At 37.0% G+C, this 21,290-nt stretch overlaps 1 protein-coding gene across 1 annotated transcript in view; it reads right to left on the bottom strand.

Annotated features, from left to right (window-relative positions):
- OTOG (otogelin) overlaps positions 1-21,290 on the bottom strand; it is a 98,606-nt gene that overhangs the window by 6,755 nt on the left and 70,561 nt on the right. Inside the window, exons 32-38 of the mRNA XM_075836793.1 lie at positions 21,122-21,223; positions 18,153-18,251; positions 3,878-3,918; positions 3,662-3,737; positions 3,020-3,198; positions 2,564-2,668; positions 149-268 (exon numbers count right to left, since the gene is read on the bottom strand). Of these exons, the coding sequence (XP_075692908.1) occupies positions 149-268; positions 2,564-2,668; positions 3,020-3,198; positions 3,662-3,737; positions 3,878-3,918; positions 18,153-18,251; positions 21,122-21,223 (722 nt within the window). The remainder of the gene's footprint in view (positions 1-148; positions 269-2,563; positions 2,669-3,019; positions 3,199-3,661; positions 3,738-3,877; positions 3,919-18,152; positions 18,252-21,121; positions 21,224-21,290) is intronic.

Genomic DNA, 21,290 nt, shown 5'->3' with positions numbered 1-21,290 from the left:
CCGGCTCTGCCCTGATTTTATTCGCACATTAATGTATGAGAATCTTTCGTCATTATAGCAGAAACACACCCAGCCCAGTCAGAGCAGTTTGCCAGAAGCCTCTAGATCTACACTATAGCAAGCAGCGTGGTAGGGAGCAGACACTGACCTTTATGCACTCTGTCTCATTAAATGGGGGGCAGCTGACGGCCGAGGTGACTAACACTGGTCCTATGGGTGTGTTTGTGCAGTCATATCTGACACATTTAGAAATCCAGGTAGAGCCGGGCTATACAAAAAGTGAAAAAAACATGATGCACATAATGTAATCAATAGAGAAGTCAACAAGACAGAAAACTAATAACCTGCCTAGCAGCTCTTTACAGAATTAAGACTAAACTCTTACAGAAGCGCTTATATTTTAGAGCATTGGAGAAAGTCACAGAAATACGAACAAGTTATCTACAAAGTCTAGATTCACATTTGTAGATTATTTAGATGCATTGGAGGTGACAGTACAAGGACAGAGCTTCAGAGGCAATAAGAATACAGAGAGTAGAATGAATCATGAAGGACTCCACTGTCCAAATATAAAGGTAACTGCAACCTGAGAAAAGACCAAGCCATAGCGGCAAAAGGCACCAAAGAGAGAAGACCATAAATGCAACAGACATCAAGAGAGAAGACCATAGAGGCAACAGACATCAAGAGGGAAGACCATAGAGGCAACAGACATCAAGAGGGAAGACCATAGAGGCAACAGACATCAAGAGGGAAGACCATAGAGGCAACAGACATCAAGAGAGAAGACCATAGAGGCAACAGACATCAAGACGGTAGACCATAGAGGCAACAGACATCAAGAGAGAAGACCATAGAGGCAACAGACATCAAGGGGGAAGACCATAGAGGCAACAGACATCAAGAGGGAAGACCATAGAGGCAACAGACATCAAGAGAGAAGACCATAGAGGCAACAGACATCATGAGAGAAGACCATAGAGGCAACAGACATCATGAGAGAAGACCATAGAGGCAACAGACATCAAGAGAGAAGACCATAGAGGCAACAGACATCAAGGGGGAAGACCATAGAGGCAACAGACATCAAGAGGGAAGACCATAGAGGCAACAGACATCGAGAGAAGACCATAGAGGCAACAGAGACATCAAGAGGTAAGACAATAGAGGCAACAGACATCAAGAGGGAAGACAATAGAGGCAACAGACATCAAAAGGGAAGACCATAGGGGCAACAGATATCAAGAGAGAAGACAATAGAGGCAACAGACATCAAGAGAGAAGACAATAGAGGCAACAGACATCAAGAGGGAAGACCATAGGAGCAACAGATATCAAGAGAGAAGACAATAGAGGCAACAGACATCAAGAGGGAAGACCATAGAGGAAACAGACATCAAGAGAGAAGACCATAGAGGCAACAGACATCAAGGGGGAAGACCATAGAGGCAACAGACATCAAGAGGGAAGACCATAGAGGCAACAGACATCAAGAGAGAAGACCATAGAGGCAACAGACATCAAGACGGTAGACCTTAGAGGCAACAGACATCAAGAGAGAAGACCATAGAGGCAACAGACATCAAGAGAGAAGACCATAGAGGCAACAGACATCAAGAAAGAAGACCATAGAGGCAGCAGACATCAAAAGAGAAGACCATAGAGGCAACAGACATCAAGAGAGAAGACAATAGAGGCAACAGACATCAAGAGAGAAGACAATAGAGGCAACCGACAGTCTTAATAATTCTCACTTATTAATATTACTTTGTAGAAGACCCTGTAGGACTTTAGACTCTGGATTAAGATCTGAGGTCGCCTTCCTGCCAATCAGCGGTTGTGGTTTACTGTACAAGACCCAGAAAGTACATGGTCTCCGAGGGTGAAGGGGAGCTACTATGACCCAACTGTTTGACTGCTCAGTTACTAATCAGCACTGGGTCACCTCACAGTCTGAACATTATACCCCATGTCAGCGCCATTGAAAAACAACAAGGACAGAGGAGACATGGAGAACATTAAGATGGGCTCAGATGCAGGATGGTTGTTTCCATGTGACCAGTTTTCATGTGTTCTTGAGGGGTTTTCACATCAGTTGAAGAACATATGGACTGATGAAGGTTTATATAGGGAATATAGAACTCCTCAGTCTCCAAGCAAAGCAGTAACAGCCCATCCGACTGTACAAAATGCAACCACTGATCGCCATGCAGACCTCATCTCCGCAGACCGAGGCGGCTGCTCGACAACTAGAAGCCTGATGTTGGTGATTGACCAGCTGACATAACCTGCGATCCAGGATGGTACCCAGCATGCCACACATCAGCCAGCGTACCCCATCCTGCCTGATCCTCTTGTCCCCTTGTAACAGTCCTCAGATCGGGGAAGATGATCCAAACATCATATGTTCTGGCAAAGTCCCAGGGGCAGCGTTTATTTCCAGGTGACATCATGAGGTGCCCCCTGGAGTAGCTGCCCCCGATTCATCCAGAGGTCTGATCAACAGACAGGAGAGGACATGCAGATGGTGTGGTGTGAATGGTATGGTCCATGCTGTACTCACCCTGTGAGTGAGGAATGTACCATTCACTAAGGTCTGGACACATGACACGTTCCTGCAGCGGCCGCAGCAGCGGATAACATCTCTTGGCGGCTCATATAACTGATTCTGAGATAGAAAAAGACAAGAAATATCTTCCATTACTGACACGCAGCTGCTTGCTCCCCCATCCCTCATATCCGATATGCCACATTACAGTCCCCAGGTCGTGCCGCTGATCTGTCAGTATGTCATGTGTGTCGTGCTGCAGTCAGGAGGCACTCACAGAACACGATGTTCAGATTTATGTGTGTGCTGTATGTTCTGCCACCTCATACTTATCAATGATGTTTGGCGCGGTATTCGCTGTAGAAGTCGATTCATAACTGCAGAAGTTTCCGCTGTGTCGTGTGCAGGTGGTTTAGGAACTCAGAAAAATGCGTCAGGACAGGTGAACACGGTCACTGCTGGTCCACTTACAGCTTCACACTTGGCGGTGCAGTTCAGGGAAGAGACGTTGATCTGGTGATATTTGGTGATGGGGTCAATGGCGGATGTACAGTGTGAAGAGTAACACATTCCCTCAGACGTGTGCTGGACCACGGTCTGCCCCGGCCGCAGGACGCCATGCTCTTTACTTACACACACCGTGTCCTTCACTGTGAGAGAAACGGATGAGAGGTCAGAGCATCAACCCCTCTGTCCCCGCTGCCTCTAGATCAGAAGATCTACTGTCCCCCCATCTACAAAACCACTGCCATCACCCCGCAAACCCAAGCCCGATCCACACCCCCATCAGATGGGAGAAGCCGCGCCAGATATTTGCCCCCATGTCACTGACATAACAGCCCCCTGTTGTACTTCTATTAGAGAATTGCCCCGCTCCTGAGCTGGAGAAGCCCCGTGCAGCCCTATAGACTTTCACTCAGGGTTTCTGCTGTTGACACGGGGACTTCCGTAGCTTCCCCAGTTTTTTGGCAGTTCAGAGCTGAGCACGCGCACTGGCGCCCCGAATGTGATGAACGGGTTTACCTTTATTGTCTCTAATAGGTGCGATGCTTTCTAATCATACCAAGTGCAAGTGAAATATGTATGCGGTGGGTGATGGGGCGTCAGTCTTACCACATCTATATACTGTGCAGTTACAGGGATTTGCTGCAGAGTTCAAAAAATCTTCATCAACTTCTAATTTTTCACCCTAAAATAAAAAAAAGACAATGTAAAAAGAAAAAAAACAATCCAGCGCCTCCTGTATAAGGGTGTCATTACCTATTGTCCGATAATGGGAGGAGCCTGAGACACTGACACCTCCCCCACAAAGAAAACAAAAAAACTTACAACATTACACTCCGACTGCTGGACCTTCTCACAGGAACATTCTGCGGAGAAAAGAGAAAAATGACACAGCAAGTTATAACCACAGGGGGCAGTATTATAGTAGTTATATTCTTGTATATAGGAGCAGTATTATAGTAGTTATATTCTTGTATATAGGAGCAGTATTATAGTAGTTATATTCTTGTATATAGGGGGCAGTATTATAGTAGTTATATTCTTGTATATAGGAGCAGTATTATAGTAGTTATATTCTTGTATATAGGGGCAGTATTATAGTAGTTATATTCTTGTATATAGGAGCAGTATTATAGTAGTTATATTCTTGTATATAGGAGGCAGTATTATAGTAGTTATATTCTTGTATATAGGAGCAGTATTATAGTAATTATATTCTTGTATATAGAGGCAGTATTATAGTAGTTATATTCTTGTATATAGGAGCAGTATTATAGTAGTTATATTCTTGTATATAGGAGGCAGTATTATAGTAGTTATATTCTTGTATATAGGGAGCAGTATTATAGTAGTTATATTCTTGTATATAGGAGGCAATATTATAGTAGTTATATTCTTGTATATAGGAGCAGTATTATAGTAGTTATATTCTTGTATATAGGGGCAGTATTATAGTAGTTATATTCTTGTATATAGGAGCAGTATTATAGTAGTTATATTCTTGTATATAGGGGGCAGTCTTATAGTAGTTATATTCTTGTATGTAGGAGCAGTATTATAGTAGTTATATTCTTGTATATAGGAGGCAGTATTATAGTAGTTATATTCTTGTATATAGGAGCAGTATTATAGTAGTTATATTCTTGTATATAGAGGCAGTATTATAGTAGTTATATTCTTGTATATAGGAGCAGTATTATAGTAGTTATATTCTTGTATATAGGAGGCAGTATTATAGTAGTTATATTCTTGTATATAGGGAGCAGTATTATAGTAGTTATATTCTTGTATATAGGAGGCAATATTATAGTAGTTATATTCTTGTATATAGGAGCAGTATTATAGTAGTTATATTCTTGTATATAGGGGCAGTATTATAGTAGTTATATTCTTGTATATAGGAGCAGTATTATAGTAGTTATATTCTTGTATATAGGGGGCAGTCTTAGGGCATGACCACACATGGCGGAATTCCTCCGCAACTGTCCGCATCGATGCCGCACAGAATCTGCGTTGCAGATTCTGCAGCGGATCTGCACAAAATGTGCAGTACATTGATGCGGACTAGCTGCTGCAGACTGCGGGAAAAGTGCTTCCCTTCTCCCTATCAGTGCAGGATAGAGAGAAGGGACAGCACTTTCCCTAGTGAAAGTAAACGATTTTCATACTTACCGGCCGTTGTCTTGGTGACGCGTCCCTCTTTCGGCATCCAGCCCGACCTCCCTGGATGACGCGCCAGTCCATGTGACCGCTGCAGCCTGTGCTTGGCCTGTGATTGGCTGCAGCCGTCACTTACACTGAAACGTCATCCTGGGAGGCCGGACTGGAGACAGACGAAGGGAGTTCTCGGTAAGTATGAACTTATATGTTTTTTTACAGATACATGTATATTGGGATCGGTAGTCACTGTCCCGGGTGCAGAAACAGTTACTGCCGATCGCGTAACTCTTTCAGCACCCTGGACAGTGACTATTTACTGACGTCTCCTAGCAACGCTCCCGTCATTACGGGAGCCCCATTGACTTCCTCAGTCTGGCTGTAGACCTAGAAATACATAGGTCCAGCCAGAATGAAGAAATGTCAAGTAAAAAAAGCAAGACGCATCCGCAGCACACATGACATGTGCATGACAGCTGCGGACTTCATTGCGGAACTTTGAATCTCCATTGAAGTCAATGGAGAAATTCCGCCATGAGTCCGCCACTGCTCCGCAACAGACAGAGCATGCTGCGGACACCAAATTCCGCTCCGCAGCCTATGCTCCGCAGCGGAATTGTACGCATCGTGTAAACGAACACTGCTAAATTAAAGTGAAAGTCAATGTAGAAACGGCTCCGCTGCGGATTAACGCTGCGGAGTGTCCGCAGCGGAATTTAAGTGCAATTCCGCCATGTGTGAACCCGCCCTTATAGTAGTTATATTCTTGTATATAGGAGCAGTATTATAGTAGTTATATTCTTGTATATAGGAGGCAGTATTATAGTAGTTATATTCTTGTATATAGGAGGCAGTATTATAGTAGTTATATTCTTGTATATATGGGGCAGTATTATAGTAGTTATATTCTTGTATATAGGGGCAGTATTATAGTAGTTATATTCTTGTATATAGTAGTTATATTCCTGTATATAGGAGCAGTATTATAGTAGTTATATTCTTGTATATAGGAGCAGTATTATAGTAGGTATATTGTTGTATATAGGGGGCAGTATTATAGTAGTTATATTCTTGTATATAGGGGCAGTATTATAGTAGTTATATTCTTGTATATACTGGCAGTATTATAGTAGTTATATTCTTGTATATAGGGGCAGTATTATAGTAGTTATATTCTTGTATATAGGGGGCAGTATTATAGTAGTTATATTCTTGTATATAGGGGCAGTATTATAGTAGTTATATTCTTGTATATAGGGGCAGTATTATAGTAGTTATATTCTTGTATATAGGAGCAGTATTATAGTAGTTCTATTCTTGTATATAGGGGCAGTATTATAGTAGTTCTATTCTTGTATATAGGGGGCAGTATTATAGTAGTTATATTCTTGTATATAGGGGCAGTATTATAGTAGTTATATTCTTGTATATAGGGGCAGTATTATAGTAGTTATATTCTTGTATATAGGGGGCAGTATTATAGTAGTTATATTCTTGTATATAGGGGGCAGTATTATAGTAGTTATATTCTTGTACATAGGGGGTAGTATTATAGTAGTTATATTCTTGTATATAGGGAGCAGTATTATAGAAGTTATATTCTTGTATATAGGGGCAGTATTATAGTAGTTATATTCTTGTATATAGGAGCAGTATTATAGTAGTTCTATTCTTGTATATAGGGGGTAGTATTAGGGTATGTTCACACGTAGTCAACAAAAACGTCTGAAAATCCAGAGCTGTTTTCAAGGGAAAACAGACCCTGCTTTTCAGAAGTTTTTTTACCAACTCGCATTTTTCGCGGCGTTTTTTACGTCCGTTTTTGGAGCTGTTTTCATTGGAGTCTATGAGAAAACAGCTCCAAAAACGTCCAAAGAAGTGTCCTGCACTTCTTTTGACGAGGCTGTATTTTTACGAGTCTTCGTTTGACAGCTGTCAAACGACGACGCGTAAATAACAGGTCGTCTGCACAGTACGTCAAATGAATGGGCAGATGTTTGCCGACGTATTGTAGCCCTATTTTCAGACGTAAAACGAGGCATAATACGCCTCGTATACGTCTGAAATTTGGCCGTGTGAACATACCCTTATAGTAGTTATATTCTTGTATATAGGAGCAGTATTATAGTAGTTATATTCTTGTATATAGGGGCAGTATTATAGTAGTTATATTCTTGTATATAGGAGCAGTATTATAGTAGTTATATTCTTGTATATAGGGGGCAGTAGTATAGTAGTTATATTCTTGTATATAGGGAGCAGTATTATAGTAGTTATATTCTTGTATATAGGGGCAGTATTATAGTAGTTATATTCTTGTATATAGGGGCAGTATTATAGTAGTTATATTCCTGTATATAGGAGCAGTATTATAGTAGTTATATTCTTGTATATAGGAGCAGTATTATAGTAGTTATATTCTTGTATATAGGAGCAGTATTATAGTAGTTATATTCTTGTATATAGGAGCAGTATTATAGTAGTTATATTCTTGTATATAGGAGCAGTATTATAGTAGTTATATTCTTGTATATAGGGGTAGTATTATAGTAGTTATATTCTTGTATATAGAAGCAGTATTATAGTAGTTATATTCTTGCATATAGGAGCAGTATTATAGTAGTTATATTCTTGTATATAGGGGCAGTATTATAGTAGTTATATTCTTGTATATAGGAGCAGTATTATAGTAGTTATATTCTTGTATATAGGGGACAGTATTATGGTAGTTATATTCTTGTATATAGGGGACAGTATTATAGTAGTTATATTCTTGTATATAGGGGACAGTATTATAGTAGTTATATTCTTGTATATAGGAGCAGTATTATAGTAGTTATATTCTTGTATATAGGGGGCAGTACATAGTAGTTATATGCTTGTATATAGGAGCAGTATTATAGTAGTTATTTTCTTGTATATAGAGGCGGTATTATAGTAGTTATATTCTTGTATATAGGAGTATTATAGTAATTATATTCTTGTATATAGGAGCAGTATTATAGTAGTTATATTCTTGTATATATGGGGCAGTATTATAGTAGTTATATTCTTGTATATAGGGGACAGTATTATAGTAGTTATATTCATGTATATAGGAGCAGTATTATAGTAGTTATATTCTTGTATGTAGGGGCAGTATTATAGTAGTTATATTCTTGTATATAGGAGCAGTATTATAGTAGTTATATTCTTGTATATAGGGGCAGTATTATAGTAGTTATATTCTTGTATATAGTAGCAGTATTATAGTAGTTATATTCTTGTATATAGGAGGCAGTATTATAGTAGTTATATTCTTGTATATATGGGACAGTATTATAGTAGTTATATTCTTGTATATAGGGGACAGTATTATAGTAGTTATATTCTTGTATATAGGGGCAGTATTATAGTAGTTATATTCTTGTATATAGGAGCAGTATTATAGTAGTTATATTCTTGTATATAGGGGCAGTATTATAGTAGTTATATTCTTGTATATAGTAGCAGTATTATAGTAGTTATATTCTTGTATATAGGAGGCAGTATTATAGTAGTTATATTCTTGTATATAGGAGGCAGTATTATAGTAGTTATATTCTTGTATATATGGGGCAGTATTATAGTAGTTATATTCTTGTATATAGGGGCAGTATTATAGTAGTTATATTCTTGTGTATAGGAGGCAGTATTATAGTAGTTATATTCTTGTATATAGGGGGCAGTATTATAGTAGTTATATTCTTGTATATAGGAGGCAGTATTATAGTAGTTATATTCTTGTATATAGGGGCAGTAGTATAGTAGTTATATTCTTGTATATAGGGGCAGTATTATAGTAGTTATATTCTTGTATATAGGGGAAGTATTATAGTAGTTATATTCTTGTATATAGGGGAAGTATTATAGTAGTTATATTCTTGTATATAGGGGGCAGTATATAGTAGTTATATTCTTGTATATAGGGGGCAGTATTATAGTAGTTATATTCTTGTATATAGGAGCAGTATTATAGTAGATATATTCTTGTATATAGGAGCAGTATTATAGTAGTTATATTCTTGTATATAGGAGCAGTATTATAGTAGTTATATTCTTGTATATAGGGGCAGTATTATAGTAGTTATATTCTTGTATATAGGGGCAGTATTATAGTAGTTATATTCTTGTATATAGGGGCAGTATTATAGTAGTTATATTCTTGTATATAGGAGCAGTATTATAGTAGTTATATTCTTGTATATAGAAGCAGTATTATAGTAGTTATATTCTTGTATATAGAGGGCAGTATTATAGTAGTTATAGTCTTGTATATAGGGGGCAGTATTATAGTAGTTATATTCTTATATATAGGGGCAGTATTATAGTAGTTATATTCTTGTATATAGGAGCAGTATTATAGTAGTTATATTCTTGTATATAGGAGCAGTATTATAGTAGTTATATTCTTGTATGTAGGAGCAGTATTATAGTAGTTATATTCTTGTATATAGGAGCAGTATTATAGTAGTTATATTCTTGTATATAGGAGCAGTATTATAGTAGTTATATTCTTGTATATAGAAGCAGTATTATAGTAGTTATAGTCTTGTATATAGGGGGCAGTATTATAGTAGTTATAGTCTTGTATATAGGGGGTAGTATTATAGTAGTTATATTCTTGTATATAGGGGGCAGTATTATAGTAGTTATATTCTTGTATATAGGGGGCAGTATTATAGTAGTTATATTCTTATATATAGGGGCAGTATTATAGTAGTTATATTCTTGTATATATGGGGCAGTATTATAGTAGTTATATTCTTGTATATAGGGGACAGTATTATAGTAGTTATATTCATGTATATAGGAGCAGTATTATAGTAGTTATATTCTTGTATGTAGGGGCAGTATTATAGTAGTTATATTCTTGTATATAGGAGCAGTATTATAGTAGTTATATTCTTGTATATAGGGGCAGTATTATAGTAGTTATATTCTTGTATATAGTAGCAGTATTATAGTAGTTATATTCTTGTATATAGGAGGCAGTATTATAGTAGTTATATTCTTGTATATATGGGACAGTATTATAGTAGTTATATTCTTGTATATAGGGGACAGTATTATAGTAGTTATATTCTTGTATATAGGGGCAGTATTATAGTAGTTATATTCTTGTATATAGGAGCAGTATTATAGTAGTTATATTCTTGTATATAGGAGCAGTATTATAGTAGTTATATTCTTGTATGTAGGAGCAGTATTATAGTAGTTATATTCTTGTATATAGGAGCAGTATTATAGTAGTTATATTCTTGTATATAGGAGCAGTATTATAGTAGTTATATTCTTGTATATAGAAGCAGTATTATAGTAGTTATAGTCTTGTATATAGGGGGCAGTATTATAGTAGTTATAGTCTTGTATATAGGGGGTAGTATTATAGTAGTTATATTCTTGTATATAGGGGGCAGTATTATAGTAGTTATATTCTTGTATGTAGGAGCAGTATTATAGTAGTTATATTCTTGTATATAGGAGCAGTATTATAGTAGTTATATTCTTGTATATAGGAGCAGTATTATAGTAGTTATATTCTTGTATATAGGGAGCAGTATTATAGTAGTTATAGTCTTGTATATAGGAGCAGTATTATAGTAGTTATATTCTTGTATATAGGGGACAGTATTATAGTAGTTATATTCTTGTATATAGGGGCAGTATTATAGTAGTTATATTCTTGTATATAGGAGCAGTATTATAGTAGTTATATTCTTGTATATAGGAGCAGTATTATAGTAGTTATATTCTTGTATGTAGGAGCAGTATTATAGTAGTTATATTCTTGTATATAGGAGCAGTATTATAGTAGTTATATTCTTGTATATAGGAGCAGTATTATAGTAGTTATATTCTTGTATATAGAAGCAGTATTATAGTAGTTATAGTCTTGTATATAGGGGGCAGTATTATAGTAGTTATAGTCTTGTATATAGGGGGTAGTATTATAGTAGTTATATTCTTGTATATAGGGGGCAGTATTATAGTAGTTATATTCTTGTATATAGGGGGCAGTATTATAGTAGTTATATTCTTATATATAGGGGCAGTATTATAGTAGTTATATTCTTGTATATATGGGGCAGTATTATAGTAGTTATATTCTTGTATATAGGGGACAGTATTATAGTAGTTATATTCATGTATATAGGAGCAGTATTATAGTAGTTATATTCTTGTATGTAGGGGCAGTATTATAGTAGTTATATTCTTGTATATAGGAGCAGTATTATAGTAGTTATATTCTTGTATATAGGGGCAGTATTATAGTAGTTATATTCTTGTATATAGTAGCAGTATTATAGTAGTTATATTCTTGTATATAGGAGGCAGTATTATAGTAGTTATATTCTTGTATATATGGGACAGTATTATAGTAGTTATATTCTTGTATATAGGGGACAGTATTATAGTAGTTATATTCTTGTATATAGGGGCAGTATTATAGTAGTTATATTCTTGTATATAGGAGCAGTATTATAGTAGTTATATTCTTGTATATAGGGGCAGTATTATAGTAGTTATATTCTTGTATATAGTAGCAGTATTATAGTAGTTATATTCATGTATATAGGGGGCAGTATTATAGTAGTTATATTCTTGTATATAGGGGGCAGTATTATAGTAGTTATATTCTTGTATATAGGAGGCAGTATTATAGTAGTTATATTCTTGTATATAGGGGGCAGTATTATAGTAGTTATATTCTTGTGTATAGGAGGCAGTATTATAGTAGTTATATTCTTGTATATAGGGGGCAGTATTATAGTAGTTATATTCTTGTATATAGGAGGCAGTATTATAGTAGTTATATTCTTGTATATAGGGGCAGTAGTATAGTAGTTATATTCTTGTATATAGGGGCAGTATTATAGTAGTTATATTCTTGTATATAGGGGAAGTATTATAGTAGTTATATTCTTGTATATAGGGGAAGTATTATAGTAGTTATATTCTTGTATATAGGGGACAGTATTATAGTAGTTATATTCTTGTATATAGGGGCAGTATTATAGTAGTTATATTCTTGTATATAGGAGCAGTATTATAGTAGTTATATTCTTGTATATAGGGGCAGTATTATAGTAGTTATATTCTTGTATATAGTAGCAGTATTATAGTAGTTATATTCATGTATATAGGGGGCAGTATTATAGTAGTTATATTCTTGTATATAGGGGGCAGTATTATAGTAGTTATATTCTTGTATATAGGAGGCAGTATTATAGTAGTTATATTCTTGTATATAGGGGGCAGTATTATAGTAGTTATATTCTTGTGTATAGGAGGCAGTATTATAGTAGTTATATTCTTGTATATAGGGGGCAGTATTATAGTAGTTATATTCTTGTATATAGGAGGCAGTATTATAGTAGTTATATTCTTGTATATAGGGGCAGTAGTATAGTAGTTATATTCTTGTATATAGGGGCAGTATTATAGTAGTTATATTCTTGTATATAGGGGAAGTATTATAGTAGTTATATTCTTGTATATAGGGGAAGTATTATAGTAGTTATATTCTTGTATATAGGGGGCAGTATATAGTAGTTATATTCTTGTATATAGGGGGCAGTATTATAGTAGTTATATTCTTGTATATAGGAGCAGTATTATAGTAGATATATTCTTGTATATAGGAGCAGTATTAGGGCGGGTTCACACATGGCGGAATTGCACTTAAATTCCGCTGCGGACACTCCGCAGCGTTAATCCGCAGCGGAGCCGTTTCTCCATTGACTTTCACTTTAATTTAGCAGTGTTCGTTTACACGATGCGTACAATTCCGCTGCGGAGCATAGGCTGCGGAGCGGAATTTGGTGTCCGCAGCATGCTCTGTCTGTTGCGGAGCAGTGGCGGACTCATGGCGGAATTTCTCCATTGACTTCAATGGAGATTCAAAGTTCCGCAATGAAGTCCGCAGCTGTCATGCACATGTTATGTGTGCTGCGGATGCGTCTTGCTTTTTTCACTTGACATTTCTTCATTCTGGCTGGACCTATGTATTTCTAGGTCTACAGCCAGACTGAGGAAGTCAATGTGGCTCCCGTAATGACGGGAGCGTTGCTAGGAGACGTCAGTAAATAGTCACTGTCCAGGGTGCTGAAAGAGTTAAGCGATCGGCAGTAACTGTTTCTGCACCCGGGACAGTGACTACCGATCTGTAAAAAAAAATGAAGTTCGTACTTACCGAGAACTCCCTGTTTCTGTCTCCAGTCCGGCCTCCCAGGATGACGTTTCAGTGTAAGTGACGGCTGCAGCCAATCACAGGCCAAGCACAGGCTGCAGCGGTCACATGGACTGGCGCGTCATCCAGGGAGGTCGGGCTGGATGCCGAAGGAGGGACGCGTCATAAAGACAACGGGCGGTAAGTATGAAATTCTTTTACTTTCACTAGGGAAAGTGCTGTCCCTTCTCTCTATCCTGCACTGATAGGGAGAAGGGAAGCACTTTTCCCGCAGTCCGCAGCAGCTAGTCCGCATCAATTTTCTGCACATTTTGTGCAGATCCGCAGCCGTAATCCGCAACCCGGATTAGGTGCGGCATTGATGCGGACAGTTGCGGAGGAATTCCGCCATGTGTGGTCATGCCCTTATAGTAGTTATATTCTTGTATATAGGAGCAGTATTATAGTAGTTATATTCTTGTATATAGGGGCAGTATTATAGTAGTTATATTCTTGTATATAGGGGCAGTATTATAGTAGTTATATTCTTGTATATAGGGGCAGTATTATAGTAGTTATATTCTTGTATATAGGAGCAGTATTATAGTAGTTATATTCTTGTATATAGGGGGCAGTATTATAGTAGTTATAGTCTTGTATATAGGGGGCAGTATTATAGTAGTTATATTCTTATATATAGGGGCAGTATTATAGTAGTTATATTCTTGTATATAGGGGGCAGTATTATAGTAGTTATAGTCTTGTATATAGGGGGCAGTATTATAGTAGTTATATTCTTATATATAGGGGCAGTATTATAGTAGTTATATTCTTGTATATAGGAGCAGTATTATAGTAGTTATATTCTTGTATGTAGGAGCAGTATTATAGTAGTTATATTCTTGTATATAGGAGCAGTATTATAGTAGTTATATTCTTGTATATAGGAGCAGTATTATAGTAGTTATATTCTTGTATATAGAAGCAGTATTATAGTAGTTATAGTCTTGTATATAGGGGGCAGTATTATAGTAGTTATAGTCTTGTATATAGGGGGTAGTATTATAGTAGTTATATTCTTGTATATAGGGGGCAGTATTATAGTAGTTATATTCTTGTATATAGGGGGCAGTATTATAGTAGTTATATTCTTATATATAGGGGCAGTATTATAGTAGTTATATTCTTGTATATATGGGGCAGTATTATAGTAGTTATATTCTTGTATATAGGGGACAGTATTATAGTAGTTATATTCATGTATATAGGAGCAGTATTATAGTAGTTATATTCTTGTATGTAGGGGCAGTATTATAGTAGTTATATTCTTGTATATAGGAGCAGTATTATAGTAGTTATATTCTTGTATATAGGGGCAGTATTATAGTAGTTATATTCTTGTATATAGTAGCAGTATTATAGTAGTTATATTCTTGTATATAGGAGGCAGTATTATAGTAGTTATATTCTTGTATATATGGGACAGTATTATAGTAGTTATATTCTTGTATATAGGGGACAGTATTATAGTAGTTATATTCTTGTATATAGGGGCAGTATTATAGTAGTTATATTCTTGTATATAGGAGCAGTATTATAGTAGTTATATTCTTGTATATAGGAGCAGTATTATAGTAGTTATATTCTTGTATGTAGGAGCAGTATTATAGTAGTTATATTCTTGTATATAGGAGCAGTATTATAGTAGTTATATTCTTGTATATAGGAGCAGTATTATAGTAGTTATATTCTTGTATATAGAAGCAGTATTATAGTAGTTATAGTCTTGTATATAGGGGGCAGTATTATAGTAGTTATAGTCTTGTATATAGGGGGTAGTATTATAGTAGTTATATTCTTGTATATAGGGGGCAGTATTATAGTAGTTATATTCTTGTATATAGGGGGCAGTATTATAGTAGTTATATTCTTATATATAGGGGCAGTATTATAGTAGTTATATTCTTGTATATATGGGGCAGTATTATAGTAGTTATATTCTTGTATATAGGGGACAGTATTATAGTAGTTATATTCATGTATATAGGAGCAGTATTATAGTAGTTATATTCTTGTATGTAGGGGCAGTATTATAGTAGTTATATTCTTGTATATAGGAGCAGTATTATAGTAGTTATATTCTTGTATATAGGGGCAGTATTATAGTAGTTATATTCTTGTATATAGTAGCAGTATTATAGTAGTTATATTCTTGTATATAGGAGGCAGTATTATAGTAGTTATATTCTTGTATATATGGGACAGTATTATAGTAGTTATATTCTTGTATATAGGGGACAGTATTATAGTAGTTATATTCTTGTATATAGGGGCAGTATTATAGTAGTTATATTCTTGTATATAGGAGCAGTATTATAGTAGTTATATTCTTGTATATAGGGGCAGTATTATAGTAGTTATATTCTTGTATATAGTAGCAGTATTATAGTAGTTATATTCATGTATATAGGGGGCAGTATTATAGTAGTTATATTCTTGTATATAGGGGGCAGTATTATAGTAGTTATATTCTTGTATATAGGAGGCAGTATTATAGTAGTTATATTCTTGTATATAGGGGGCAGTATTATAGTAGTTATATTCTTGTGTATAGGAGGCAGTATTATAGTAGTTATATTCTTGTATATAGGGGGCAGTATTATAGTAGTTATATTCTTGTATATAGGAGGCAGTATTATAGTAGTTATATTCTTGTATATAGGGGCAGTAGTATAGTAGTTATATTCTTGTATATAGGGGCAGTATTATAGTAGTTATATTCTTGTATATAGGGGAAGTATTATAGTAGTTATATTCTTGTATATAGGGGAAGTATTATAGTAGTTATATTCTTGTATATAGGGGACAGTATTATAGTAGTTATATTCTTGTATATAGGGGCAGTATTATAGTAGTTATATTCTTGTATATAGGAGCAGTATTATAGTAGTTATATTCTTGTATATAGGGGCAGTATTATAGTAGTTATATTCTTGTATATAGTAGCAGTATTATAGTAGTTATATTCATGTATATAGGGGGCAGTATTATAGTAGTTATATTCTTGTATATAGGGTGCAGTATTATAGTAGTTATATTCTTGTATATAGGAGGCAGTATTATAGTAGTTATATTCTTGTATATAGGGGGCAGTATTATAGTAGTTATATTCTTGTGTATAGGAGGCAGTATTATAGTAGTTATATTCTTGTATATAGGGGGCAGTATTATAGTAGTTATATTCTTGTATATAGGAGGCAGTATTATAGTAGTTATATTCTTGTATATAGGGGCAGTAGTATAGTAGTTATATTCTTGTATATAGGGGCAGTATTATAGTAGTTATATTCTTGTATATAGGGGAAGTATTATAGTAGTTATATTCTTGTATATAGGGGAAGTATTATAGTAGTTATATTCTTGTATATAGGGGGCAGTATATAGTAGTTATATTCTTGTATATAGGGGGCAGTATTATAGTAGTTATATTCTTGTATATAGGAGCAGTATTATAGTAGATATATTCTTGTATATAGGAGCAGTATTATAGTAGTTATATTCTTGTATATAGGAGCAGTATTATAGTAGTTATATTCTTGTATATAGGGGCAGTATTATAGTAGTTATATTCTTGTATATAGGGGCAGTATTATAGTAGTTATATTCTTGTATATAGGGGCAGTATTATAGTAGTTATATTCTTGTATATAGGAGCAGTATTATAGTAGTTATATTCTTGTATATAGAAGCAGTATTATAGTAGTTATAGTCTTGTATATAGGGGGCAGTATTATAGTAGTTATATTCTTATATATAGGGGCAGTATTATAGTAGTTATATTCTTGTATATAGGAGCAGTATTATAGTAGTTATATTCTTGTATATAGGAGCAGTATTATAGTAGTTATATTCTTGTATGTAGGAGCAGTATTATAGTAGTTATATTCTTGTATATAGGAGCAGTATTATAGTAGTTATATTCTTGTATATAGGAGCAGTATTATAGTAGTTATATTCTTGTATATAGAAGCAGTATTATAGTAGTTATAGTCTTGTATATAGGGGGCAGTATTATAGTAGTTATATTCTTGTATATAGGGGGCAGTATTATAGTAGTTATATTCTTGTATATAGGGGGCAGTATTATAGTAGTTATATTCTTGTATATAGGGGGCAGTATTATAGTAGTTATATTCTTATATATAGGGGCAGTATTATAGTAGTTATATTCTTGTATATAGGAGCAGTATTATAGTAGTTATATTCTTGTATATAGGAGCAGTATTATAGTATTTATATTCTTGTATATAGGGGGCAGTATTATAGTAGTTATATTCTTATATATAGGGGCAGTATTATAGTAGTTATATTCTTGTATATAGGAGCAGTATTATAGTAGTTATATTCTTGTATATAGGGGGCAGTATTATAGTAGTTATATTCTTGTATATAGGAGCAGTATTATAGTAGTTATATTCTTGTATATAGGGGGCAGTATAATAGTATTTATATTCTTGTATATAGGGGGCAGTATTATAGTAGTTATATTCTTGTATGTAGGAGCAGTATTATAGTAGTTATATTCTTGTATATAGGAGCAGTATTATAGTAGTTACATTCTTGTATATTCGAGCAGTATTATAGTAGACTTATATGGTTTATAAAATGCCTTTTCTATATGACTTGGGGTAAGTTCCTGAATCTGTTGAATTAATATTAGTAGTTGTTTTACTATTTTCAACATGTCTTTACCGCACGCTCTGTAGGGGCAGCAGCTATTCGGGGTCCACATCTCGATTGCAGACATTCCCAGGTCACAGATTATGTCAGGACATCGAGCCGTATCACACACTACGGAGAGAACATCAAAGTGTTGATTTCCTTAACGCAGAAGTGTGTCAGGATCAATTTCACAAAATCATCGTAAGGGAAGTCGGTAGAGAAGAAATTACGCAGGTATAAAGTTTGTGTTTAGTTTAGAGCATTTTTCCCGGTTTTCCGAATATCTGGGATTACTAATGGATACGTATTTATTTTATTTTGGATTGTTTATTAGGACATTGGTGAGTCTCCTGGACAAAACATTGGTTGGTGGCCTCTTTCTACTTATGTTTACATCGTTTGCTGGGTGAGGTCTTGTCTTATATTTATTTGATGGTGGCTTCTCTTATGTTTACTTAGTGATGACTCCTGTCCTTTACTTGGCTGCAGCTCCTCTCTTTACTTGATGACAGGTCGTCTCCACTTATGTTAATATGGTGGTGTCGCGAGCCGCTCACTGATGTCCCAGTATTAACTGTGTCTTTGTCCTCCGGACGCAGATAGAGTTGAATCCAATACTGGAGCAGGGAGCTGACGGCTCCTTGCTTTAGCATTCGCTACATTATGCCAGCTATGAGCGGCTCGGCACAGATAGGCGCGATGTAGTGACATCATCACACCTGTCTGTCCCAAGCCACACACTGCACAGGCCGGAGGATCAGAGGGATCTCCTTCACTCATTGTATGGGTATGGGGGCCGCCATGGGGCAATATACTGTATGGGGCAGCTGTGGGGGCATTATACTGTGTTGGGGCAGCTATTGGGACATTATACTGTGTGGGGGCACCAAAGGGTCATTATATTGTGTAGGGAGGCACTATAGGGGCATTGGGGGCAGCTATAATGGCATTATACTGCGTGGTGGGGCCAACAGATGTGTTTCACCCCTAGCTATGCCTCTGATGGCCACTGATGAATGGGTCCGGTCACATGACCCACCATCAGCGGCCATAGTTGGGTCTCAGCGACGCACGGCAGCAAAATACCTTGAGCTCGCCCCCAACCCCACACAATTATTGTTGTCTTCGATGTTGCAGGGACTTATTTTTCAAATGGAGCCAAGTACCGACATCTAACTATGAATGATGTTGACATAGGTCAGACTAAATGGGGCTAAGTACGGTGACGGGGGGTCCCAAACAAAAATCTTGGCGAAAAGTGGCTCCCGGCATCAGAAAGTTTGGGAACCACTGATCTACAGTTAGGTTTATGCAGGTATTACTCCACTTATGTTTATTTTGTGACGGCTCCTGTCCTTTACTTTGTTGCAGCTACTCTCTTTTACCTGAAGGCGGCTCTTCTTCTTCACTTAGTGCAGGCCCCTCTCCTATACTTGGTGACAGCTTATTTCCACCTATATTTACTTGGTTGCAGCACCTCTCTTTAACTTGGTGGCGGGTCCTCCCCTTCACTTGGTGGGGACTCCTCTCCAGTTACATTAAGTTTACACTGCAATTGCTTCTCTTGTACTTGGTGGTGGTTTCTCTCTCTAACAGTTGAGGGTTTATCTCCAGTTTTGTTTACACGGTGGCGGCTCCTCTTTTTGACTTGGTGGCAGCTCTTCTGCTTTGCTTGGTGCTGGATCCTCTCCGTTACTTTGTGGGGGATCATCTCCATTTATGTTTACATGATGGCCGCTCCTCTCCTTTACTTGCTGGCCGCTCCTCTCCTTTACTTGCTGGCCGCTCCTCTCCTTTACTTGCTGGCCGCTCCTCTCCTTTACTTGCTGGCCGCTCCTCTCCTTTACTTGCTGGCCGCTCTTCTCCTTTACTTGCTGGCCGCTCCTCTCCTTTACTTGCTGGCCGCTCCTCTCCTTTACTTGCTGGCCGCTCCTCTCCTTTACTTGCTGGCCGCTCCTCTCCTTTACTTGCTGGCCGCTCCTCTCCTTTACTTGCTGGCCGCTCCTCTCCTTTACTTGCTGGCCGCTCCTCTCCTTTACTTGCTGGCCGCTCCTCTCCTTTACTTGCTGGCCGCTCCTCTCCTTTACTTGCTGGCCGCTCCTCTCCTTTACTTGCTGGCCGCTCCTCTCCTTTACTTGCTGGCCGCTCCTCTCCTTTACTTGCTGGCCGCTCCTCTCCTTTACTTGCTGGCCGCTCCTCTCCTTTACTTGCTGGCCGCTCCTCTCCTTTACTTGCTGGCCGCTCCTCTCCTTTACTTGCTGGCCGCTCCTCTCCTTTACTTGCTGGCCGCTCCTCTCCTTTACTTGCTGGCCGCTCCTCTCCTTTACTTGCTGACCGCTCCTCTCCTTTACTTGCTGGCCGCTCCTCTCCTTTACTTGCTGGCCGCTCCTCTCCTTTACTTGCTGGCCGCTCCTCTCCTTTACTTGCTGGCCGCTCCTCTCCTTTACTTGCTGGCCGCTCCTCTCCTTTACTTGCTGGCCGCTTCTCTCCTTTACTTGCTGGCCGCTCCTCTCCTTTACTTGCTGGCCGCTCCTCTCCTTTACTTGCTGGCGGCTCTTCTCCATTCATGTTTACATAGTGACCGATCCTCTCCTGTACTTGTGGCAGCTTCTTTTCTTTACTTGAACAATATATATACACAGTAGACAATTGGTGGTGCTAGTGTGGGTAGCGACGTGTTCTTAATAGACAGCGGCTAAACCAAGGATATACTCTCAGCACTGTCTGCAGGCTTTAACTAGTAAGTTGAACAGGATGAATGTATAACATTTCAGAAGCAATATTTTGTAAGATAATAAACGGTTTTGATTAGTAATGTGCACAATCTCATTTTCCTGCCTCCCACACACTGGTACTGATCCTATCAGTCCATATGGGACTTCCTCCAGATGTGGCTCCAGGTTGGTTGAAATCCAGGACCCGGCTAATCACTGACCACTTTGCTGCCATTGTGACTACATTATACCTTTTCAAGTGTGGCACAGATTTGAAGGACATACCACATTGGTAGGTTGGGCAGCAGCTCTCAGTAATGTTGCTGCTCACGGTGAGTATTTCTCCCGGCTGACAGGTGGGTACAGGATCCGCACAGACGTTACATCCTGCACACATAGGAAGACATGACGGAGCTCAGATCCTCACCCAATTCACACACAGTACGACATCTGG

The sequence above is a fragment of the Rhinoderma darwinii genome, chromosome 9 (genome assembly GCF_050947455.1).
Source record: "Rhinoderma darwinii isolate aRhiDar2 chromosome 9, aRhiDar2.hap1, whole genome shotgun sequence".
Classification (NCBI taxonomy): domain Eukaryota; kingdom Metazoa; phylum Chordata; class Amphibia; order Anura; family Rhinodermatidae; genus Rhinoderma; species Rhinoderma darwinii.
Note: the sequence above shows the minus strand (reverse complement) of the source record. Positions and strands in the feature narration are given on the sequence as shown.